This window comes from Gigantopelta aegis, chromosome 10 (genome assembly GCF_016097555.1).
Source record: "Gigantopelta aegis isolate Gae_Host chromosome 10, Gae_host_genome, whole genome shotgun sequence".
Classification (NCBI taxonomy): Eukaryota; Metazoa; Mollusca; class Gastropoda; order Neomphalida; family Peltospiridae; genus Gigantopelta; species Gigantopelta aegis.
This window is the reverse complement of record NC_054708.1, coordinates 6,541,386-6,568,475: the sequence shown is the minus strand read 5'-3', so window position 1 is coordinate 6,568,475 and position 27,090 is coordinate 6,541,386. Positions and strand designations below refer to the sequence as shown.

General features: G+C 37.4%; 1 protein-coding gene across 1 annotated transcript in view; it reads left to right on the top strand.

The window, feature by feature from the left end:
• The window catches only part of LOC121384409 (alpha-aminoadipic semialdehyde synthase, mitochondrial-like), a 29,945-nt gene extending 4,071 nt beyond the window's left edge, over nt 1–25,874 (top strand). Inside the window, exons 2-13 of the mRNA XM_041514796.1 lie at nt 1,949–2,060; nt 4,544–4,673; nt 5,836–5,946; nt 6,340–6,448; nt 7,098–7,174; nt 9,295–9,358; nt 10,010–10,180; nt 10,950–11,045; nt 12,148–12,263; nt 18,263–18,351; nt 19,923–20,099; nt 24,273–25,874. Coding sequence (XP_041370730.1) covers nt 1,952–2,060; nt 4,544–4,673; nt 5,836–5,946; nt 6,340–6,448; nt 7,098–7,174; nt 9,295–9,358; nt 10,010–10,180; nt 10,950–11,045; nt 12,148–12,263; nt 18,263–18,351; nt 19,923–20,099; nt 24,273–24,388 — 1,365 coding nt within the window. The 5' untranslated portion in view covers nt 1,949–1,951 and the 3' untranslated portion in view covers nt 24,389–25,874. The remainder of the gene's footprint in view (nt 1–1,948; nt 2,061–4,543; nt 4,674–5,835; nt 5,947–6,339; nt 6,449–7,097; nt 7,175–9,294; nt 9,359–10,009; nt 10,181–10,949; nt 11,046–12,147; nt 12,264–18,262; nt 18,352–19,922; nt 20,100–24,272) is intronic.
• Nucleotides 25,875–27,090: the final 1,216 nt, after the last annotated feature.

Below are 27,090 nucleotides of genomic sequence, written 5' to 3'. Positions count from 1 at the left end.
TTAATACATCTGTTGTTGGTGTAAACATATAGCGGGTTTCTCACTGATGTGTCTCAATGACCATTGTTTGACATCCAGTAGACAGTGATTAATACATCTGTTGTTGGTGTAAACATGTAGCGGGTTTCTCACTGATGTGTCTCAATAACCATTGTTTGACATCCAGTAGACAGTGATTAATACATCTATTGTTGATGGTGTAAACATGTAGCGGGTTTCTCACTGATGTGTCTCAATAACCATTGTTTGACATTCAGTAGACAGTGATTAATACATCTGTTGTTGGTGTAAACATATAGCGGGTTTCTCACTGATGTGTCTCAATAACCATTGTTTAACATCCAGTAGACAGTGATTAATACATCTGTTGTTGGTGTAAACATATAGCGGGTTTCTCACTGATGTGTCTCAATGACCATTGTTTGACATCCAGTAGACAGTGATTAATACATCTGTTGTTGGTGTAAACATGTAGCGGGTTTCTCACTGATGTGTCTCAATAACCATTGTTTGACATCCAGTAGACAGTGATTAATACATCTATTGTTGATGGTGTAAACATGTAGCGGGTTTCTCACTGATGTGTCTCAATAACCATTGTTTGACATCCAGTAGACAGTGATTAATACATCTGTTGTTGGTGTAAACATATAGCGGGTTTCTCACTGATGTGTCTCAATAACCATTGTTTGACATCCAGTAGACAGTGATTAATACATCTATTGTTGATGGTGTAAACATGTAGCGGGTTTCTCACTGATGTGTCTCAATAACCATTGTTTGACATCCAGTAGACAGTGATTAATACATCTGTTGATGGTGTAAACATGTAGCGGGTTTCTCACTGATGTGTCTCAATAACCATTGTTTGACATCCAGTAGACAGTGATTAATACATCTATTGATGTGCTGTGCTCTAGTGGTGGCATTCGCAGGGTGTGACGTAGCCCAGTGGTAAAGAACTCGCCTGATGCATGGTCAGTCTAGGATCGATCCACTTCAGTGGACCCATTGGACTATTTCTCATTCCAACCAGTGTACCATGATTGGTGTATCAAAGGCCATGGTATGTGCTATCCTGTCTGTGGGATGGTGCATATAAAGATCCCTTGCTACTAATGGAAAAAATGTATTGAGTTTCTCATCTAAGACTAAATGTCAAAATGACCAAAATGTTTGACATCCAATAGCCGATCATTAATAAATCAATGTGCTCTAGTGGTGTTTAAAAAAACCTTTAACAAATAACCGATCATTAATAAATCAATGTGCTCTAGTGGTGTTGTTGAACAAAACAAACTTTAACAAGTGTTATTAAAAAAAAAAACTTTACCTTTACAAGTGTGGGTGTTTGTTTGGGTGTCCTCGCCCAGTAACCTAAATCTGGGGTTACACCAGTGGTGATCATGTACTACCTAAAGATGGCAAGCGCCATAATAAAACTGCACTTTATAATAAAGGAGTGCAGAAATGGAAAATACACTTGTGCAAGTAAATTTTACTAGCCCGCCAGAATTTGTACTAGTCCACCCAACTTATAGAACAATATATTATATTAATAATTATTAATAATATTATAATATACAGTGTCTTCACTTCAAATGATATATATAAATATATTGACAAAACAGTAAGAACACTTCGTAAGTGATCAATTTCATGTGGCAAACGAAATAAATAAGACAGACCGTCGGACTGGTAGTTGCATTTTTTAACTCGTCCATCAGAATGTTTACTCGCATTTTACGAGCGGGTGAGTACTTTCTGCACCCCTGTAATATCACTTTATTATATTTGTCATCTTGGCTGCATACAAAATATTTGTATTTGTAAAATGTAGGGAGAAGCCTTAATTTAGACTTATTCCAGTTGCCGATCCCGAAACCACATATTTTGAGAGTAAATTAATATTGTTTAAACCAATAACACTAAGGTGATTTATTTGAAGGAAATGTCTTCAGAAGCTGATCGGCAACGGGTTCTGATTTTTGGAGCAGGACGGGTGTCAGGACCAGTGGTGGAACATCTGTCAAATAATCCCCACATTGACCTTACTATAGGTGAGATAGTGTCAAATAATCCATGCATTGACCTTACTATATAGGTGAGATAGTGTCAAATAATCCATGCATTGACCTTACTATATAGGTGAGATAGTGTCAAATAATCCATGCATTGACCTTACTATATAGGTGAGATAGTGTCAAATAATCCATGCATTGACCTTACTATATTGGTGAGATAGTGTCATATAATCCATGCATTGACATTACTATAGGTGAGATAGTGTCAAATAATCCATGCATTGACCTTACTATACAGGTGAGATAGTGTCAAATAATCCATGCATTGACCTTACTATATAGGTGAGATAGTGTCAAATAATCCATGCATTGACCTTACTATATAAGTGAGATAGTGTCAAATAATCCATGCATTGACCTTATTATATAGGTGAGATAGTGTCAAATAATCCATGCATTGACCTTACTATATAGGTGAGATAGTGTCAAATAATCCATGCATTGACCTTACTATATGGGTGATAGTGTCAAATAATCCATGCATTGACCTTACTATAGGTGAGATAGTTTCAAATAATCCATGCATTGACCTTACTATATAGGTGAGATAGTGTCAAATAATCCATGCATTGACTTTACTATAGGTGAGATAGTGTCAAATAATCCATGCATTGACCTTACTATATAAGTGAGATAGTGTCAAATAATCCAAGCATTGACCTTATTATAGGTGAGATAGTGTCAAATAATCCATGCATTGACATTACTATAGGTGAGATAGTGTCAAATAATCCATGCATTGACCTTACTATACAGGTGAGATAGTGTCAAATAATCCATGCATTGACCTTACTATAGGTGAGATAGTGTCAAATAATCCATGCATTGACCTTACTATACAGGTGAGATAGTGTCAAATAATCCATGCATTGACCTTACTATAGGTGAGATAGTGTCAAATAATCCATGCATTGACCTTACTATATAGGTGAGATAGTGTCAAATAATCCATGCATTGACCTTACTATATAGGTGAGATAGTGTCAAATAATCCATGCACTGACCTCACTATATAGGTGAGATAGTGTCAAATAATCCATGCACTGACCTCACTATATAGGTGAGATGCTCCTATTACCAGGTAGTTTGCCTTTTCAAATAGGCGTTTTAATGTCTGTCTTAAATTTAAAAAAACATTAAGTTTAGTGCATTTTATCAAGATTTGGGATTAGTCAGTCAAGTAAATTTTAGATATTTTAAGAATTTTAGATACCGTACCATATTATTTACAGTGGCAGATCCAGAAAATCCATTTTGGGGGGCCCCAGTGACATGAGGCGGAATGCCATGGGAACTTTTGGGGAGGTTTGGAGGGGGATTGTTAAAAAATAAGAATTAATATATAATAAAACTATCGCAAAATTTAGGGGGCCCGGGCCCCTGGGGCCAACCCCCTAGATCTGCCTGTGATTTAGATGAGTGTTTGATGTGAGTCAGTTTCTGGGATGTTAAGTGAGTTTGGGGCGGTAAGTGACTTTGGGATATTAAGTGAGTGTGGAATGTTCAGTGAGTGAGATATTAAGTGAGTGTGGGATGTTATGTGACTTTGGGATGTTAAGTGACTGAGATGTTAAGTAAGTTTGAGATGTTATGTGAGTTTGGGATGGTAAATAAGTGGGATGCTAAGTGAGTTTGGGATGTTGATGTTGAGTGACTGTGGGATGTTAAATAAGTTTGGGATGTTACCGGTAACTGTATTTGGGATGTGAAGTGTGTGCGGGATGTTACATGAGTTTGGGATGTTAAGTAAGTGAGTTAGGTGAGTTTGGGATGTTAAGTAAGTGAGTTACGTAAGTTTGGGATGTTTAAGTAAGTGAGTTAGGTATGGAAGTTGTCAGGGACATACCTAGGTAGTTGCCTCAGAAAATAAAACACTGCCCTTCTTGTTTGAGAGTGCTGATTTGTGATGCAAGTACATGACTGTGCATCAGATCTGTTCCTCACTGCCATGTCCTCAAGTAAATGTACACAAGGTACAGCGGCTTGGTTGGCCTTGGTCTAGTTTGCTACAGTGACAATGTCGTATAACATGAGAGTACAATTAATTTCATTTTAACTTATTTTCGTGCTTATATCCAATTAAGGTTAAAGCACACTGTCCTGGGCACACACCTAAGCTATCTGGGCTGTCTGTCCAGGACAATGGGTTAGTTGTTAGTTGTTAGTGAGAGAAACGAAGGTGTAGTGGTCTTACACCTACCCATTGAGTATTTAAAACTTGGGTGGGAGCCATTACCAGGCTGCGAACCCTGTACCTGCCAGTCTTATGTCCACGACACCACCGAGGCCAGTAGGAAGTACAATTAACCATATAATATGAAGTACAATTAACCGGTTTTCATTTGGCAGGGAGCCAAGCACTAATGGGGTAGTTTTCTTGTCTACCATTCTGATTGAAGTTTTTGGTTTTATAATTTTATTAAAAAAGAAGTATTTCAGTCATTGATTGATATTTTCAGTGTCCTTTGTGAAGGCAGAGTTAACAAGGGCCCAGAGTATTTGTCCGAAAGCCTCGCTTGTCCAGCTGGATATCACCGTTGACTCCACTCAAAGAGATGAACTTATCAAGACTGCTGACATTGCTGTAGGGTAATCATCGTTATTGTTTTCCTACACACTTAGGCATGTGAGCAGGAAGTTTTGATTATGACGGATGTCAACTGTGTAACAAAACATTTTCTACCAAGGCACTTTTGTATAAATTAGCTTTTAGCAGGGGAGGGGGTTTGAACTCACAAAACTCTTACTCTGCATATCTGTCTAATACATATATTTATACTTAAAAATTGAAGACGGCACTTAAATTACATTAAGACAATTGTTTTCAATCATAAAGCATTAAAAGCTGGTTTTTCACGAAAATCAAATTAAAATGTAAAAATTAAATTTTTAATTTTTAAAAATGTTCAACGTAGTACCCAGTTTGAAAAATCTACTAATAAATCAACCAAACCCCATTGTGACAGACCCATAGCCTGGTGGGGTGGTGGTAGTGGTGGTGGTGAAGGGGTGATAGAGGTTATGAAGTTGTGGGTGATGGAGGTTATGAAGGTATCGTGATGGAGGTTATGAATGTGTGGGTGATGGAGGTTATGAAGGTGTGGGTGATAAAGGTTATGCAGGTGGGGTGATGGAGGTTATAAATGTCTGGGTGTTGGTAGTTATGAAGGTGGGGTGATGGAAGTTATGAAGGTTGGGTGATGGAGGTTACGAAGGTGTGGGTGATGGAGGTTATGAAGGTGTGGGTGATGGAGGTTATGTAGGTGGGGTGATGGAGGTTATGAAAGAGGGGTGAGGGAGGTTATGAAGGTGGGGTGATGGAGGTTATGGTGGTGTGGGTGATGGAGGTTAAGATGGTGGGGTGGTGGAAGTTATGACGGTGGGGTGGTGGAAGTTATGAAGGTGGGGTGATGGAGGTTATGAAGGTGGGGTGATGGAGGTTCTGACGGTGGGGTGATGGAGGTTATGATGGTGAGGTGATGGAGGTTATGATGGTGGGGTGATGGAGGTTATGATGGTGGGGTGATGGAGGTTATGACGGTGGGATGGTGGATTTTATGAAGCTGGCGGTGGTCCAGTATAACATTATCTGTAATATCAGACTACATGTCATTATACATGTGTTTTTGGTAATGTTATGAAGATCTAAAAGAGTTTGTAGTTAAAAGATGTATCTCTCTGTATGATAATGAGTTGACAATCCATGCATTTTACAACATAAAGTCAAAATGAAATGTATTTTTATTTCCAGCTTGGTTCCTTGTCATTTGACCGAGATATTAGCGGAAATGTGTTTGAAATACAACACAAATTTGGTTATGGCTAGTTATGTGTCAGACAAAATTCAAAAACTTCATGAAAGGTATGGTTTTATTAAGAACCTTATTCAAATATCATTTTTGAATGAAGTAGCCACATCTAACGAGACTATGTTATTGTTAAAACAGAGCATTTAATAGATACTAAAATAATATGACAGTAACAGAGAATTACCAAAACTGGCCCCTAATTACTTTTTTTGAGTATAGATTTAGAAATAAAATATTTACCAATTTCGTTTTTACAAGAATAAGATATAAGTACTAGGATGTAGTTTGTTGAGTATTTTAAAAGTCCATTTTTAACAATATAAAAATATATTGCTACAATTACAAATATTAATTATATAAACAGGTATTACAAATGTTTTGGTTGATTAACTATGAACGGCCTTCATTTGAAATATTTATAGTTTATTTGTTATGATTTAATCTAGAGCCAAGTCTGCTGGTTTAACGTTTCTCTGTGAGATGGGACTTGACCCAGGAATTGATCACATGCTCGCTGTCAGGGCCATAGACCAGATCAGAGACAGAGGAGGCAAGGTGAAGTATATGATATAAATATATACAATTACATAGCAGGCAGAGAGAGAGAGAGAGAGAGAGAGAGGGAGAGAGGGAGGGAGGGAGAGATAGAGAGAGGGGGAGGAAGGGAGGGAGAGCGAGCGAGAGAGAGAGAGAGAGAGAGAGAGGGAGAGAGAGAGAGAGAGGGGGAGGTAGGGAGAGAGAGAGAGAGAGAGAGAGAGAGAGAGAGAGAGAGAGAGAGAGAGAGAGAGAGGAGATACAGAGAGATACAAAGACAGTGTTAGAGAGTTTGAGATAACAAGAGAAAGTTATAGAGGAAGTGACAGAAAGTGAAAAAAGAGGGAGAGAAAAAGACAGGGAGAGTTAGAGAGAGAGAGGAAGGTATAGAGAGACAAAGAGAGGAAATGAGAGAAAAAGAGGAGAGATATAGTTAGAGAGAAAATATGTGTGTGTCAGAGAGAAACAGAGACAGAGAGAGAGAAAGAGAGGGAGGGAGAGGGAGGGTGGGAGGGGAGGGAGGGAGCGAGCGAGAGAGAGATAGAGAGGATGGAGGGAGAGGGGGAGGGAGGGAGAGAGAAGGAGGGGTAATGTTTTTTAATATTGGTTTGTAACTGATTATACTGTTTTTGATATATATTTTTATGCTGTATATTTGACATACATGTAGGTCACATCCTATGAACTTTGGTGTGGAGGTCTTCCTGCCCCGGAATGTGCCAACAATCCTCTCCAGTACAAATTCAGGTATAAAGCTGTGCTTTTCCAGTGTATGATCATAAAATAATGTACTTAAGTATGACAGTTATCATCAAGATTTCACAATGGGGCCATTTCATATAAGGGTTTCCTGTTTGTCCATTTGGAACACTGTTTATTGCAAATAATTTAAAAATAAAACAGTGATTCAAACTTGTGTAATATATTTATTATTCCTAGGTGCTGCATTGTATATACCCTTTTGGCTTGTGCAATCTTCAAACATTTCAAAAATGTTTGTAATAAACAGTGTTCTGAACAGGACACAAAGAGATTCTTATATAAAATGGCCCAGTGGCAATATAACTATTACTGTACCTATTAAAACTGTAACTATTACTGTACATACTGGCAATGTAACTAATGTTGTACATGTTGAAAGTGTAAATATTACTGCACATATTGACTGTGTAAGTATTAAAGCACATGTTGACAGTGTGACTTTTACTGTACAGATTAACAGTGTAACTAATACTGTACATATTAACAGTGTAACTATTACTGTACATATTAACAGTGTAACTATTACTGTATGTATTAGCTGTGTAACGTTTACTGTACAGATTAACAGTGTAACTAATACTGTACATATTGACAGTGGAACTATTACTGTATGTATTAGCTGTGTAACTTTTACTGTACAGATTAACAGTGTAACTAATACTGTACATATTGACAGTGGAACTATTACTGTATGTATTAGCTGTGTAATGTTTACTGTACAGATTAACAGTGTAACTAATACTGTACATATTAACAGTGTAACTATTACTGTATGTATTAGCTGTGTAACTATTACTGTATGTATTAGCTGTGTAACTTTTACTGTACATATTAACAGTGTAACTATTACTGTATGTATTAGCTGTGTAACTATTACTGTATGTATTAGCTGTGTAACTTTTACTGTACATATTGACAGTGGAACTATTACTGTATGTATTAGCTGTGGAACTATTACTGTATGTATTAGCTGTGTAACTTTTACTGTACATATTGACAGTGGAACTATTACTGTATGTATTAGCTGTGTAACTATTACTGTATGTATTAGCTGTGTAACTAATACTGTACATATTAACAGTGTAACTATTACTGTATGTATTAACAGTGTAACTATTACTGTATGTATTAGCTGTGTAACTATTACTGTACATATTAACAGTGTAACTATTACTGTATGTATTAGCTGTGTAACTATTACTGTACATATTAACAGTGTAACTATTACTGTATTAGCTGTGTAACTATTACTGTACATATTGACAGTGGAACTAATACTGTACTATTGAGAGTGTATCTATTACTGTACATATTAATAGTGTAACTATTACTGTACATATTGACAGTGTAACTAATACTGTACTTATTGATAGTGTAACTATTACTACATATTGACAGTGTAACTATTACTGTACAGATTGACAGTGTAACTAATACTGTACATATTGATAGTGTAACTAATACTGTACATATTGACAGTGTAACTATTACTGTAATATTGACAGTGTAACTAATACTGTACATATTGACAGTGGAACTAATACTGTACTTATTGATAGTGTAACTATTACTGTAATATTGACTATTACTGTATGTAATGTACTACATATTAACTATTACTGTACATAATGTACTGTACATATTAACTATTACTGTACATAATGTGTGCATGTCGACTATTACTGTACATAATGTAGTGTACATATTATCTATTACTGTACATAATGTCGTGTACATATTAACTATTACTGTACATAATGTAGTGTACATATTAATTATTACTGTACATAATGTAGTGTACATATTAACTATTACTGTACATAATGTAGTGTACATATTAACTATTACCGTACTCAATGCAGTGTACACATTAACTATTACCGTACATAATGTAGTGTACATATTAACTATTACTGTATGTAATGTAGTGTACATATTAACTATTACTGTACATAATGTAGTGTACATATTAACTATTACTGTACGTAATGTAGTGTACATATTAACTATTACTGTAAATAATGTAGTGTAGATATTAACTATTACTGTACATAATGTAGTGTACATATTAATTATTACGTACTGTACATGTTAACTATTTGTAGCTGGTATCCCCGCGGTGCACTAGAAAGTTGTCAGAGAGAAGCTGGATATCTCCATGAGGGTCAGGTAAAATTAAATTACTTACACCTTTATCAAACATGCCGGGATAACGTTGCTCATTTGAAACTCGTTTACTGGTTAGATAGTGTAATACAGGAAGCTTGGGGAAATGGAAGGGTGAACAGTAAGAAAGTACGGGTTACATTACATATGTTGCTCAATTCATGCTACTAGTACATTTACAGCTTAGACAAAAAAACCAAAAAAAAAAAAAAACCCACCATCGGTGTGTTTCTGATATCCGAAATGATCTTAGTTTTTACTGCCAACTCAAACCATTATACAGGCAAAATATTTTATTATATTATAAAAAGCAAAATTTAATTGTTGTTTTTTATTGCATTATGAATAAAAAAACCCACAAAAATAACGTATGGGACAAGTATGGGGAAGGAAAATTTTTAAAGGTATGTTACTGGAAACACTTTTTACATATTTTTTTTATAGGCAGATTTGTTCTTCGTTTATCCATTAATTTCTGTCTTGAGAGGTAGCTCGGGCAGGTGAGTTGCATGCCTAGGACAGTGAACTTGAATCTTTCCAGGATATAAGCAGGAAAGTAATGTATTAATCATTTCAAAATGTAAAACGTATGACAGAAGCCATGCAGTTTGTTTTTGACATAGATTTTTGTTTTGATGTGTCAGTGTTTTCCAGGTCGTAAAGATTCCAGGTGGTGGATCCCAAGTTTTAGAAAGATATGAGGATGCCAAGTTCCAGAGTCAGTTCAAGCTGGAGGGATATCCAAATGAGTTCCACTCATCCTACCTGAAGCTGTACAACATCGAATCAGTGGACACGTTCATACGGGGAACACTCAGATACAAAGTACATGTTTGGTGTTCAAAACTATTAAAGTGACGGACCCTAGTTTTAAAACACTAGGACATATTTTAAAACTATTAAAGCCGTTTTTAATATTGAAATCAGACACTACTTACATTTCAGTGTCTTGATTACCCATTTCTGTTCATCTGAAGTGTTTGTGGTCATCCTGGTGTTTCTGATACCACAAAATCCTTTTTTTCTTCATACCTTTATAAATGCTTGTACCTCTAAGAAGTAACAGTTATGGAGACAAGCATGAGTCTGATTTTAAGGGTATTTCTCCATTTCAGCATCACAGACTTGTTTCCCTCTAACGTAACTTTATCCAAATGTGTTATAGGTTTTTGTAGATTAACCAAACATAGTGTCATTTATCACAGGTAGAAACTAGGGTCTGCGCCTTTAAGCTGGTTTAGAGTTTTAAATATCAGCTTATTATAGACCTTTATAGATATACATGTAGCTTGCTGTATATACAAGAAATCCAATAAATCTGTTTTAAATATCAGCTTATTATAGACCTTTATAGATATACATGTAGCTTGCTGTATATACAAGAAATCCAATAAATCTGTTTTAAATATCAGCTTATTATAGACCTTTATAGATATACATGTAGCTTGCTGTATATACAAGAAATCCAATAAATCTGTTTTCTCTAAATTCTATTTTATTAGAATATAAATCGACATAAATGTTCAACAATATCAAATCAGAAAAATCAATTTTAGTTTGCATTCATTTTTATTTATGTGTTTTGTTACAACAGGGATTTTGTTCTGTTGTGATCGCCATGATGAAATTGGGCCTGTTTAGTGAAGAAAAACACTCACTGTTGCTGGAAACAGGACCAGATATTACATGGGTATGTATGAGGTTTGAGAGTTCATCACCCTGTTTAGTGAAGAAAGACACTCACTGTTGCTGGAAATGGGACCAGATATTACATGGGTATGTATGAGGTTTGAGAGTTCATCACATTGTTCAGTGAAGAAAGACACTCACTGTTTCTGGACACAGGACCAGATATTACATGAGGTTTGAGAGTTCATCACACTGTTTAGTGAAGAAAGACACTCACTGTTATGACGTCGTTTCCCAAAATTACGTCATTACACTATCTTGTTAATACATGTGTGCTTTGTATGGTTTTTATTAACTTGGTTATGTTGAACCATATGGATCATAACAACAAATAGTGATGACAACTAAAACCTAAATCCATAGTGTCAGAAGTTGACCATGTTGCTGGCAGTAAATTCAACACTACTGACATTCATTCAGATTTTGCATGCAATACAGACATTACTACGCTAACAGTAAATTACATTTGGTCTTCAATTCCATGTGTTTCCTTATTTCTTTTCATCAGAATGTTTTAAATGGCACTAATACTGAAGGGTAAAGAACCAAAAAGGTGGGGCTAAAAATTACCCCCATCCTTTGCAGCCACCATACAATCATTTGTCTCGTTCCACAACTGGTCAAAAGCCGTAGTATGTGCTTTCCTGTCTGTGGGAAAGTCCATATAAAAGATCCCTTGCTGAATTACAAGAAATGTAGCAGCTTTCCTCTAATGACTACATATCAGAATTACCAAATGTTTGACATCCAATAGCTGATGATTAATTAATCAGTGTGCTTGTTGTTGTTTAACAAAATACATTTTTCCATACAATCATCACATTTGTTTTCTAATCTAGGATCGATATTGGGCTATTTCTCATTCCAGCCAATGCACCACGACTGGTATATCAAAGGCTATGGTATGTACTATCCTGTCTTTAGGGTGGTGCATATATAAGATCCCTTGCTACTAATGGACAAATGTAACAGGTTTCCTCTCTTAAGACTATATGTCTAAATTACCAGATGTTTGACATCTAATAGCCGATGATTAATAAATCAGTGTGCTCTAGTGGTGTTGTAAAACAAAACAAACTTTAACTTTGTTTATTAAATTGCAGAAATCCTTCATAGCCAATGCTGTTGGTCTAGGTAAGGATGTGACCAATGAAGAATTGGATCAAGCTGTTGTGAAACAGATAGGTGGAGATGACAGCACACTGTCTGCTATAAAGAGGTAAGAGGTGAATTGTGTTTGTGAGAGAGATATGTCTATGAAACAGATAGGTGGAGATGACAGCACACTGTCTGCTATAAAGAGGTAAGAGGTGAATTGTGTTTGTGAGAGAGATATGTCTATGAAACAGATAGGTGGAGATGACAGCACACTGTCTGCTATAAAGAGGTAAGAGGTGAATTGTGTTTGTGATAGAGATATGTCTATGAAACAGATAGGCCGGGATGACAGCACACTGTCTGCTATAAAGAGGTAAGAGCTGAATTATGTTTGTGATAGAGATATGTCTATGAAACAGATAGGTGGAGATAACAGCACACTGTCTGCTATAAAGAGGTAAGAGCTGAATTATGTTTGCGATAGAGATATGTCTATGAAACAGATAGGTGGAGATGACAGCACACTGTCTGCTATAAAGAGGTCAGAGTTGAATTGTGTTTGTGAGAGAGATATGTCTATGAAACAGATAGGTGGAGATGACAGCACACTGTCTGCTATAAAGAGGTAAGAGTTGAATTGTGTTTGTGAGAGAGATATGTCTATGAAACAGATAGGTGGAGATGACAGCACACTGTCTGCTATAAAGAGGTAAGAGCTGAATTATGTTTGTGATAGAGATATGTCTATGAAACAGATAGGTGGAGATGACAGCACACTGTCTGCTATAAAGAGGTCAGAGTTGAATTGTGTTTGTGATAGAGATATGTCTATGAAACAGATAGGCCGGGATGACAGCACACTGTCTGCTATAAAGAGGTAAGAGCTGAATTATGTTTGTGATAGAGATATGTCTATGAAACAGATAGGTGGAGATAACAGCACACTGTCTGCTATAAAGAGGTAAGAGCTGAATTATGTTTGCGATAGAGATATGTCTATGAAACAGATAGGTGGAGATGACAGCACACTGTCTGCTATAAAGAGGTCAGAGTTGAATTGTGTTTGTGAGAGAGATATGTCTATGAAACAGATAGGTGGAGATGACAGCACACTGTCTGCTATAAAGAGGTAAGAGTTGAATTGTGTTTGTGAGAGAGATATGTCTATGAAACAGATAGGCCGGGATGACAGCACACTGTCTGCTATAAAGAGGTAAGAGCTGAATTATGTTTGTGATAGAGATATGTCTATGAAACAGATAGGTGGAGATGACAGCACACTGTCTGCTATAAAGAGGTAAGAGCTGAATTATGTTTGTGATAGAGATATGTCTATGAAACAGATAGGTGGAGATGACAGCACACTGTCTGCTATAAAGAGGTCAGTGTTGAATTGTGTTTGTGAGAGAGATATGTCTATGAAACAGATAGGTGGAGATGACAGCACACTGTCTGCTATAAAGAGGTAAGAGTTGAATTGTGTTTGTGAGAGAATTATGTCTATGAAACAGATAGTTGGAGATGACAGCACACTGTCTGCTATAACGAGGTAAGAGTTGAATTGTGTTTGTGAGAGAGATATGTCTATGAAACAGATTGGCCGGGATGACAGCACACTGTCTGCTATAAAGAGGTAAGAGTTGAATTGTGTTTGTGAGAGAGATATGTCTATGAAACAAATAGGTGGAGATGACAGCACACTGTCTGCTATAAAGAGGTCAGAGTTGAATTGTGTTTGTGAGAGAGATATGTCTATGATACTGATACAGATACAGATAGGTGGAGATGACAGCACACTGTCTGCTATAACGAGGTAAGAGTTGAATTGTGTTTGTGAGAGAGATATGTCTATGAAACAGATACAGATAGGTGGAGATGACAGCACACTGTCTGCTATAAAGAGGACAGAGTTGAATTGTGTTTGTGAGAGAGATATGTATATGAAATAAATAGGTGGAGATGACAATACACTGTCTGCTATAAAGAGGTAAGAGTTGAATTGTGTTTGTGAGAGAGATATGTCTATGAAACAGATACAGATAGGTGGAGATGACAGCACACTGTCTGCTATAAAGAGGTAAGAGTTGAATTGTGTTTGTGATAGAGATGTGTCTATGAAACAGATAGGTGGAGATGACAGCACACTGTCTGCTATAAAGAGGTCAGCGTTGAATTGTGTTTGTGATAGAGATATGTCTATGAAACAGATAGGTGGAGGTGACAGCACACTGTCTGCTATAAAGAGGTCAGAGTTGAATTGTGTTTGTGAGAGAGATATGTCTATGAAACAGATACAGATAGGTAGAGATGACAGCACACTGTCTGCTATAAAGATGTAAGAGTTAAATTGTGTTTGTAAGAGAGATATGTCTATGAAACAGATAGGTGGAGATGACAGCACACTGTCTGCTATAAAGAGGTCAGAGTTGAATTGTGTTTGTGAGAGAGATATGTCTATGAAACAGATAGGTGGAGATGACAGCACACGGTCTGCTATAACGAGGTAAGAGTTGAATTGTGTTTGTGAGAGAGATATGTCTATGAAACAGATAGGCCGGGATGACAGCACACTGTCTGCTATAAAGAGGTAAGAGTTGAATTGTGTTTGTGATAGAGATATGTCTATGAAACAGATAGGTGGAGATGACAGCACACTGTCTGCTATAATGAGGTAAGAGTTGAATTGTGTTTGTGAGAGAGATATGTCTATGAAACAGATATGTGGAGATGACAGGACACTGTCTGCTATAACGAGGTAAGAGTTGAATTGTGTTTGTGAGAGAAATATGTCTATGAAACAGATAGGTGGAGATGACAGTACACTGTCTGCTATAACGAGGTAAGAGTTGAATTGTGTTTGTGAGAGAGATATGTCTATGAAACAGATACAGATAGGTGGAGATGACAGCACACTGTCTGCTATAAAGAGGTAAGAGTTGAATTGTGTTTGTGATAGAGATATGTCTATGAAACAGATAGGTGGAGATGACAGCACACTGTCTGCTATAACGAGGTAAGAGTTGAATTGTGTTTGTGAGAGAGATATGTCTATGAAACAGATACAGATAGGTGGAGATGACAGCACACTGTCTGCTATAAAGAGGTAAGAGTTGAATTGTGTTTGTGAGATAGAGATATACGTCTGTGAAGTGGTTTACATAAAGTATGGTTTTTAATTTTTAATCTTGTAAATATAATTATTTCTGATATAGTTTTAATATTACTTATAAAGTCTCTCATAACTCCATATCAGCCATCATTTAGAGTAGGTTTTACTTTGTCTTCATATAAGTAGAAAAGGAAATATGCTTTGGAAATAACAAAACTGTTTAATTTTTATGTGCTATTCATAAGATCATTGGTGAGTACTATTATGTAAATAAAACTCAATACTCGTCCATAGTGAATGATGTCGTCTGCTCTACCTACTGTATATTTGATTATTCCTGTGTTAGTCTGTCTCTGCTAGTTGAAGATCATTGTGTATACATGTACAGTAAAAACAAAACAATAATAGACTCCATCATATGCGGTCATGTGGTATAGAAAAAAGACACCCGAGGTGGTCGAAATTTCCACTACCAAGTGTGTACTTTTTCTATCCCACATGACCGTGCATGATGGAGTCTTTTTCTCCCATCCATTCAATAAATAAACCATTATTTTCTACGAACAAATGAAGATGACTGAAAGAGTAACTTCTTTATTTGACCATTTTATTTTAAATAAAGTACATTATCATATTTTGCACATCTGCTTCATATGTTAAATAAAATTTGACACTACAAATTAACAAGATAGCTGTTATAATGAAGGTTTTAATAACAAAATATCAATCTAAAACTGACCAACTTGTATTAATATGATGTCATATATTACCAACACTGTAATACTCCCCATGTTAAATTCAATGATGTCATAGCCCATGCAAGACAGATTTATTCCATATGGGCTGACATCATGGAATGGGTCTGTCTTGCATAGCTAGGGATGGGAGAAATATATATATATATCCCCAGGATTACTGCAATAAACGTGTGCATGAGTATTTGTCAACAATGTACATCGCATGCTTTAATAAATTTGTTAAGACATTTTTTTTTCCCTTTCAGTATTTATTGTTATTTTAATTATTATTTATATAATTATTTAAAATATTTTTAAGTAATAAAAACTATTGATATATAAAATATTCATCTTGAAGCCACACATTGTGCACACATTAGTTTTTATTGAACAAAGAACATTCAGCTTTCTTCTCCCTGCAATTATAATTGTTTCTGGTAAAAATATTAAAGATCTGTGGAACATTTTATAATAAAATTTCTAGATTTTGTTTTAGTTTTCTTATATAAATGACCGATTTATATATGTTTATAAAGCTATTGGATTATGCAATATAATTTGTATTGGTTTAAAGCTAAAAGTGTCTTGGCAGCAGAATAATATGCAAATAACCGATTTATGTAATATGCAATTAAGTGGATTCGACTGTATATATACTCTTCAAAAAAAGAAACGCAAAAGGGTACAAATGGGTTATAACTCCGATTTTATGTTTCCTACCGGTTCATGCTTTGTGAATATAAGGTCATTGCATGTCCCAAACACATTCCCACGGTTACATTCGATAAAACGCAGCTACTGTAAAATAAAGTTTCAAAATGTGAATATTCGCAAAAACGCAGCCATGTGCAAACCATGTCACCACTGCACGTGCGTTGTCTGCACGTGCAACATGAACACCGACAGTATAAAAGTGCAGGGTGTTCGCTTGCCTGGCCTCTGTATCTGGCCGACAGTTGACAATCCAGGACATGCCACGTCTCAGTGAACCGCAGAGAAACAATGCCATCGGCCGACTAGACGCAGGCGAATCCAGAACGGCCGTTGCCAGGGCATTCCATGTGTCCCCAAGCACCATCTCCAGACTGTGGGACCGTTACCAGCAACATAGATCAATACGTGACCTCCCTAGATCCGGTCGACCACGGGTCACTACCCCCGGGCAGGACCGCTACATCCGGGTACGCCACCTTCGGGAACGATTGACTACTGCCACCTCCACAGCCGCAGCAATACCAGGTTTGCGCAGGATATCCGACCAGACCGTACGGAACCGCCTACGTGAGGTAGGAATTCGTGCCAGACGTCCAGTTCGAGGTGTTATCTTAACACCACAACACCGTCGACTCCGACTGCAGTGGTGCCAGATTCATCGACAATGGCCTCAACTGCGATGGAGACAGGTGTGGTTCAGTGACGAGTCCCGATTTCTGCTCCGACGTCATGATGGAAGATGTCGCGTGTATAGGCGTTGTGGTGAACGTTATGCGGCAAACTGCGTGCAGGAAGTGGACAGATTCGGCGGGGGTAGTGTCATGGTGTGGGCAGCCATCTCACACACTGGCAGAACTGACCTGGTCCACGTGCAGGGCAACCTGAATGCACAGGGCTACATTGACCAGATCCTCCGGCCACACATCGTTCCAGTTATGGCCAACGCCAACACAGTGTTCCAACATGACAACGCCAGGCCTCACACAGCACGTCTCACAACGGCTTTCCTACAGAACAACAACATTAATGTCCTTCCTTGGCCATCGATATCACCGGATTTGAACCTAATTGAGCATCTATGGGACGAGTTGGACCGACGCCTCCGACAGCGACAACCACAGCCCCAGACCCTGCCCGAGCTGGCAGCAGCCTTGCAGGCCGAGTGGGCCACCATCCCCCGGGACGTCATCCGTACTCTGGTTGCTTCAATGGGCAGGCGGTGCCAGGCAGTTGTCAACACACGCGGAGGCCACACCCGGTATTGACTCCAGATGACCTTGACCTTGGTGGTGTGTCCTATCACTTACTCACAATGGACTAGAGTGAATTGTGAACAATCCTGCAACATTTGGTAATTATCGGACTCACCATTCAATAATTAAATCAATTCTCCAAATGTTACGACAATGTGGTTTTGCGTTTCTTCTTTTGAAGAGTATATATAAAATTTAAACAAATTATTTAACCATCTAATACAAGTATGGTTCAAACAGTCTGATTTGTAGAAACCTGCACAATGTTAACGTGTATCTACAAAACCAGATATTCATTTATTTTTAGCATGGGATTTCTAGATGACATCCCAATAGCAAAGACAGGAACACCACTCGACTGTCTGGCAGGATATTTAGAGAAGAAACTTGCTTATGGTAGGTGTAATCTCGATTTTCATATTATCTAAATCTAAAGTTTGTTTTGTTTAACAACACTAGAGCAAATTGGTTTATAAATTATCGGCTATTGGAAGTCATTCATTTGGTAATTTTGACATATAGTCTTAGAGAAGAAACCCACTACATGTTTCCATTAGTAGCAAGGGATCTTTTATATGCATCATCCAACATTCAGGATGGCACATACCACAGACATTGTTATACTAGTCGTGGTGCATTGGCTAGAATGAGAAAGAGCCCATTGCGCCCACCAACAGGGATTGATCCTAGACCGACCTCACATCAAGCGAGTGCTTTACCACTAGGCTACACCGTGCCCTTTTTACAGTATCTATGCAAGTGTTCATTTTTGCATTTACCTTAATTTGACACCCAATAGCCGATAAAAACATTTCCTGGGGTGTCATTAATAATTATTAAACATTCATTCGTTCATTCATTCATTCATTCATTTATTCTATTCAAGTGGTCTTTTATATGCATTTCTCCATAGCACTGGTTGAGGTGGGGGAAAAACTGCATAAAACACCAAATATTTTACACATTTCATCCTTAATGATGATAGAAATAATGATCATTATATTTTACACATTTCATCCTTATAATAATAGCAATAATGATCATTGTATTTTACACATTTCATCCTTATAATAATAGAAATAATGATCATTATATTTTACACATTTCATCTTTATAATAATAGAAATAATGATCATTATATTTTACACATTTCATCCTTAATGATGATAGAAATAATGATAATCATATTTTACACAATTCATCCTTATGGTAGTGGAAATAATGATCATTATATGTTACACATTTCATCCTTATAATAATAGATATAATGATCATTATATTTTACATATTTCATCCTTATGATAGTGGAAATAATGATCATTATATGTTACACATTTCATCCTTATAATAATAGATATAATGATCATTATATTTTACATATTTCATCCTTATGATAGTGGAAATAATGATCATCATATTTTACACATTTCATCCTTGATAATAGAAATAATGATCATCATATTTTACACATTTCATCCTTACAATAGAAATAATGATCATTATATTTTACACATTTCATCCTAATGATACTGGAAATAATGATCATTATATTTTACACATTTCATCCTTAATGATGATAGAAATAATGATCATCATATTTTACACATTTCATCCTTACAATAGAAATAATGATCATTATATTTTACACATTTCATCCTGATGATGATAGAAATAATGATCATTATATTTTACACATTTCATCCTTACGATAGAAATAATGATCATTATATTTTACACATTTCATCCTGATGATAATAGCAATAATTATCAGTATATTTTACACATTTCATCCTTATGATAGTGGAAATAATGATCATTATATTTTACACATTTCATCCTGATCATGATAGAAATAATGATAATTATATTTTACACATTTCATCCTTATTATGATAGAAATAATTATCATTATATTTTACACATTTCATCCTGAAGATGATATAAATAATTATACACATATTTGACAGGGCCAGGTGAAAGGGATCTCGTTGTGATGCACATTGAAGTGAGTGCTGAATATCCAGACAGCACCAGAGAGCGAACCGACATCGATCTAGTTGTGTTTGGAGAAGCAGGTGGACACTCCGCCATGGCAAAAACTGTTGGATACACAATAGGGACAGCAGTACAGCTCATTCTAGAGGGTTAGTATTGACAAAGATTGTTGGATACACAATAGGGATAGCAGTACAGCTCATTCTAGAGGGTTAGTATTGACAGAGATTGTTGGATACACAATAGGGATAGCAGTACAGCTCATTCTAGAGGGTTAGTATTCACAGAGATTGTTGGATACACAATAGGGACAGCAGTACAGCTCATTCTAGAGGGTTAGTATTGACAGAGATTGTTGGATACACAATAGGGATAGCAGTACACCTCATTCTAGAGGGTTAGTATTGACAGAGATTGTTGGATACACAATAGGGTTAGCAGTACCGCTCATTCTAGAGTTAGTATTTACAGAGATTGTTGGATACACAATAGGGATAGCAGTACAGCTCATTCTAGAGGGTTAGTATTGACAGAGATTGTTGGATACACAATAGGAATAGCAGTACAGCTCATTCTAGAGGGTTAGTATTCACAGAGATTGTTGGATACACAATAGGGATAGCAGTACAGCTCATTCTAGAGTTAGTATTTACAGAGATTGTTGGATACACAATAGGGATAGCAGTACAGCTCATTCTAGAGAGTTAGTATTCACAGAGATTGTTGGATACACAATAGGGATAGCAGTACAGCTCATTCTAGAGGGTTAGTATTCACAGAGATTGTTGGATACACAATAGGGATAGCAGTACAGCTCATTCTAGAGGGTTAGTATTCACAGAGATTGTTGGATACACAATAGGGAAAGCAGTACAGCTCATTCTAGAGGGTTAGTATTCACAGAGATTGTTGGATACACAATAGGGATAACAGTACAGCTCATTCTAGAGAGTTAGTATTCACAGAGATTGTTGGATACACAATAGGGATAACAGTACAGCTCATTCTAGAGGGTTAGTATTCACAGAGATTGTTGGATACACAATAGGGAAAGCAGTACAGCTCATTCTAGAGGGTTAGTATTCACAGAGATTGTTGGATACACAATAGGGATAGCAGTACAGCTCATTCTAGAGGGTTAGTATTCACAGAGATTGTTGGATACACAATAGGGACAGCAGTACAGCTCATTCGAGAGAGTTAGTATTCACAGAGATTGTTGGATACACAGTAGGGATAGCAGTACAGCTCATTCGAGAGAGTTAGTATTCACAGAGATTGTTGGATACACAATAGGGACAGCAGTACAGCTCATTCTAGAGAGTTAGTATTCACACAGATTATTGGATACACAATAGGGTTAGCAGTACAGCTCATTCTAGAGAGTTAGTATTCACAGAGATTGTTGGATACACAATAGAGACGAGTTACAAAAGAAAATGAGATGAGTCACCAGAATTTATTTTGTGTAACCAGTAAATGGTCAATGCATATTTGGAATTATCCAAGGCCTGGAATAACGTGGTTAAAAACTATAGTTCTGCAATACATGCTGAAAAAGTCCAAATTTTTCTTTTAAGAACCAGGGTCAACAGTATAATACAGACCATTACCATGCACTGAGCTGGGATATTTACAGATGTAATTGACAGACAGATGAATAGTTCATCAAATCCAACCAGGCTGGGGTGTGTCCAACCAATCGTTCACACAGTCTTGTCTTCACCAGTATTGAGTTTGGAGATGTTCAGTGGAGGCTGAGGTGTGTCTGGGATAGTGTCCATCGTTCACACAGTTTTGTCGTCACCTGTATTGAGTTTGGAGATGTTCAGTGGAGGCTGAGGTGTGTCTGGGATAGTGTCCATCGTTCACACAGTCTTGTCTTCACCAGTATTGAGTTTGGAGATGTTCAGTGGAGGCTGAGGTGTGTCTGGGATAGTGTCCATCGTTCACACAGTTTTGTCGTCACCTGTATTGAGTTTGGACATGTTCAGTGGAGGCTGAGGTGTGTCTGGGATAGTGTCCATCGTTCACACAGTTTTGTCGTCACCAGTATTGAGTTTGGAGATGTTCAGCGGAGGCTGAGGTGTGTCTGGGATAATGTCCATCGTTCACACAGTCTTCTCTTCACCAGTATTGAGTTTGGAGATATTCAATGGAGGCTGAGGTGTGTCTGGGATAGTGTCCATCGTTCACACAGTCTTATCTTCACCAGTATTGAGTTTGGAGATGTTCAGTGGAGGCTGAGATGTGTCTGGGATAGTGTCCATCGTTCACACAGTCTTATCTTCACCAGTATTGAATTTGGAGATATTCAATGGAGGCTGAGGTGTGTCTGGGATAGTGTCCATCGTGCACACAGTCTTATCTTCACCAGTATTGAGTTTGGAGATATTCAATGGAGGCTGAGGTGTGTCTGGGATAGTGTCCATCGTTCACACAGTCTTGTCCTCACCAGTATTGAGTTTGGAGATGTTCAGTGGAGGCTGAGGTGTGTCTGGGATAGTGTCCATCGTTCACACAGTCTTGTCCTCACCAGTATTGAGTTTAGAGATGTTCAGTGGAGGCTGAGGTGTGTCTGAGATAGTGTCCATAGTGCACACAGTCTTGTCCTCACCAGTATTGAGTTTGGAGATGTTCAGTGGAGGTGGAGATGTGTCTGGGATAGTGTCCATCGTTCACACAGTCTTGTCCTCACCAGTATTGAGTTTGGAGATGTTCAGTGGAGGCTGAGGTGTGTCTGGGATAGTGTCCATCGTTCACACAGTTTTGTCGTCACCAGTATTGAGTTTGGAGATATTCAGTGGAGGCTGGGGTGTGTCTGGGATAGTGTCCATCGTTCACACAGTCTTATCTTCACCAGTATTGAGTTTGGAGATGTTCAGTGGAGGCTGAGGTGTGTCTGGGATAGTGTCCATCGTTCACACAGTCTTGTTCTCACCAGTATTGAGTTTGGAGATATTCAATGGAGGCTGGGGTGTGTCTGGGATAGTGTCCATCGTTGAAACAGTCTTGTCCTCACCAGTATTGAGTTTAGAGATGTTCAGTGGAGGCTGAGGTGTGTCTGGGATAGTGTCCTTCGTTCACACAGTCTTGTCCTCACCAGTATTGAGTTTGGAGATGTTCAGTGGAGGTGGAGATGTGTCTGGGATAATGTCCATCGTTCACACAGTCTTGTCCTCACCAGTATTGAGTTTTGGAGATGTTCAGTGGAGGCTGAGGTGTGTCTGGGATAGTGTCCATCGTTCACACAGTCTTATCTTCACCAGTATTGAGTTTTGGAGATGTTCAGTGGAGGTTGAGGTGTGTTTGGGATAGTGTCCATCGTTCACACAGTTTTGTTGTCACCAGTATTGAGTTTGGAGATATTCAATGGAGGCTGGGGTGTGTCTGGGATAGTGTCCATCGTTCACACAGTCTTATCTTCACCAGTATTGAGTTTGGAGATGTTCAGTGGCGGCTGAGGTGTGTCTGGGATAGTGTCCATCGATCACACAGTTTTGTCGTCACCTGTATGGAGTTTGGAGGTATTCAATGGAGGCTGGGGTGTGTCTGGGATAGCTTTCATCGTTCACACAGTCTTATATTGACCAGTATTGAGTTTGGAGATGTTCAGTGGAGACTGAGGTGTGTCTGGGATAGTGTCCATCGTTCACACAGTCTTATCTTCATCAGCATTGAGTTTGGAGATGTTCAGTGGAGGCTGAGGTGTGTCTGGGATAGTGTCCATCGTTCACACAGTCTTGTCTTCATCAGTATTGAGTTTGGAGATATCCAATGGAGGCGGAGGTGTGTCTCGGATGGTGTCCATCATGGAGTTAGAAGAAGACTGAGCTGGGATCTGAACAGGAAGAAAACCTTAGGATAAACATACAAACTGCTCAGCAATCTGAATGCTATTGGTCATTCAACAGGCCTTATACGAACTGGGAGCATCCCACTTGAGGACGAATAATTAATTTGTTTTGGTCTTGCTGTATATAAAAAAAGATACAAATCTGACACACTAGATATTATACCCACCCACCCCCACTTCTGATATCATTTCTACATACCTGTTCAACAGCTTTCATAGAATGAATATACACAAAGTGTCACTGTTATATGAGGATTTGTTTTTAAATCTGAGCTAAGAAATATAATAAAACTGATATAAATGTTAGTAGTAAGTAAACAAAACATGTTTTGGAAATATTTAGTTTTTATCGTTGGAAACATTTTTTTTTATTAAAATGTTTACCTGGCAATAAATGATTAAGTTAAAGGAACATTGTGTGCTACTTTTTTTTAATCATCAGAAATGTTTGTTTTCTCCCCTCTAGGTAAAATCACAGAAAAGGGCGTTGTTATCCCAGTGACACGTGGGATATATAATCTTGTACTTCCGGCCTTGGAAGAGAAGGGCATCAGTGTGAAACAGAATACGGTCAAGCTATAGCTTGCTACATCACGGGTTAATCAGTGTTTTATAGCTTGCTACATCACGGGTTAATCAGTGTTTTATAGCTTACTACGTCATGGGTTAATCAATGTTTTATAGCTTGCTACATCACGGGTTAATTAGTGTTTATAGCTTGCTACATCACGGGTTAATAAGTGTTTTATAGCTTGCTACATCACGGGTTAATAAGTGTTTTATAGCTTGCTATATTCACGGGTTAATAAATGTTTTATAGCGTGCTATATCATGGGTTAAGAAGTGTTTTATAGCTTGCTACATAATGGGTTAATCAGTGTTTCATAGCTTGCTACATCACGAGTTAATCAGTGTTTTATAGCTTACTACGTCATGGGTTAATCAATGTTTTATAGCTTGCTACATCACAGGTTAATCAGTGTTTTATAGCTTGCTATGTCATGGGTTAATCAGTGTTTTATAGCTTGCTATATTCACGGGTTAATAAGTGTTTTATAGCTTGCTATATTCACGGGTTAATAAGTGTTTTATAGCTTGCTACATCACGGGTTAAAAAGTGTTTTATAGCTTGCTACATCATTGGTTAATCAGTGTTTTATAGCTTGCTACATCATGAGTTAATAAGTGTTTTATAGCTTGCTACATCATGGGTCAATAAATGTTTCATAGCTTGCTACATCACGGGTTAATCAATGTTTTATAGCTTGCTACATCACGGGTTAATCAATGTTTTATAGCTTGCTACATCATGGGTTAATAAATGTTTTATAGCTTGCTACATCACGGGTTAATAAATGTTTTATAGCTTGCTACATCATGAGTTAATAAGTGTTTTATAGCTTGCTACATCACGGGTTAATAAATGTTTTATAGCTTGCTACATCACGGGTTAATCAATGTTTTATAGCTTGCTACATCATGAGTTAATAAATGTTTTATAGCTTGCTACATCACGGGTTAATACATGTTTTATAGCTTGCTACATCATGAGTTAATAAGTGTTTTATAGCTTGCTACATCACGGGTTAATAAATGTTTTATAGCTTGCTACATCACGGGTTAATCAATGTTTTATAGCTTGCTACATCATGGGTTAATAAATGTTTTATAGCTTGCTACATCATGGATTAATAAATGTTTTATAGCTTGCTACATCACGGGTTGATCAGTGTTTTATAGCTTGCTATATCGTGGCTTAAGTGTTTTATAGCTTGCTACACCATGGGTTAATAAGTGTTTTATAGCTTGCTACATCATGGGTTAATCAGTGTTTTGTGTTTTACTGAACAGTGTACAGTGTACAGTGGTGGATTCACCACACAGAATTATAGTGCTACTCATCAAGGTATAAAAGTGAACATTTTGATGAAATGTTTTCAAAATATTATAAACAGAGCCCATTGTCTTTAGAACTAGATATTCTAGTTAGTAAAATATTTAACAAAATCGGTTACTCTTGGGAGTAAGAAATACTACTGGTGTTTCAGAATAAACATATCAAACATAACTTGTTAGTGTTTGTTTTAATATCTTTTTATAAAAGACACCACACCACGATATGTCGTGTCACTACTGGTTGTGGCAGCTTAATATAGTCCAGTTTAGGAAATAGCTTTTCGGTAAAAATATATTATGTAATACTCAGATCTTTCTTTGATGATTGCAAGTTGTTATTTAAAGTATTAGCTGATAACAACTGTGCAAGTGGTATACTTCGATTTGTATAGCAGCACGATGAGGCAGTACAGTCGATTAAGGGTGGCTGAGTGAAATGGTTTGTTGTCAGCCTATATGTTGATTGTTGAAGGAAGAGAAGGCTAACCCTCTTGATATTGTTGTCTTTTCACAGAATATGTTCTGATATACAAATTGTTTTCAAATGGATGCAAAAGTGAATGCCATATACAAATTTTATTGGCCATTTTTTAGGGGTAAAAATTAGCCAATGGCTAACTTGGCTACCGATAGCGCGAGCCCTTGGTGATGTGTAACCTGAAGTCTACTAAAGAATATACAAAGATCATCATTTACAAAAACAAATGATTTTTCACAGACAAATAATGAGCTTCCATGCATAATTGAAAGTTATTTAAAATGACAATACTGATTTAAAGGACGTCGAGCATCTACGCTTGCACCTGCCCCTACCTCCAACCTCCAACCTCCAACCATGGATTAGTGTTTCAAATACACACTGTTTGTGTTCCTCTCCATCTGACATGTAGCGGGTTTCCTCTCGAAGACTATATGTCACAATTACCAAATGTTTGACATCCAATGGCCGATGATTAAAAAACCAATGTGCATTAGCACTGGTGTGGTAAACAAAACTAACTTTATAAATGCAATAATAACCTCCACTGCTCCATGATTTAATAATACGCAACAAGGTAGGGCTGCAATTACAAAGTACTACAAGGATGGTGTGCGTGTGTGTGTGTGTGTGTGTGTGTGAGAGAGAGAGAGAGAGAGAGAGAGAGAGAGAGAGAGAGAGAGAGACGAGAGAGAGAGAGAGATAATGTGTCACATAATGTGATCAAAATGATGTCTCGTTTTTATACACCCGTCTATGATGGGTCGTATTATGAGTAGCAGGGAGGCCTGTATGGGGCCATGACCTACTTTCCCGTGATCACGTGACGTTGGTAGGAGACAATGGGCTTGATGCAGGTGTGTGACCTTGGTAGGAAACAATGGCCTTTGTATAGGTTGATGCAGGTATG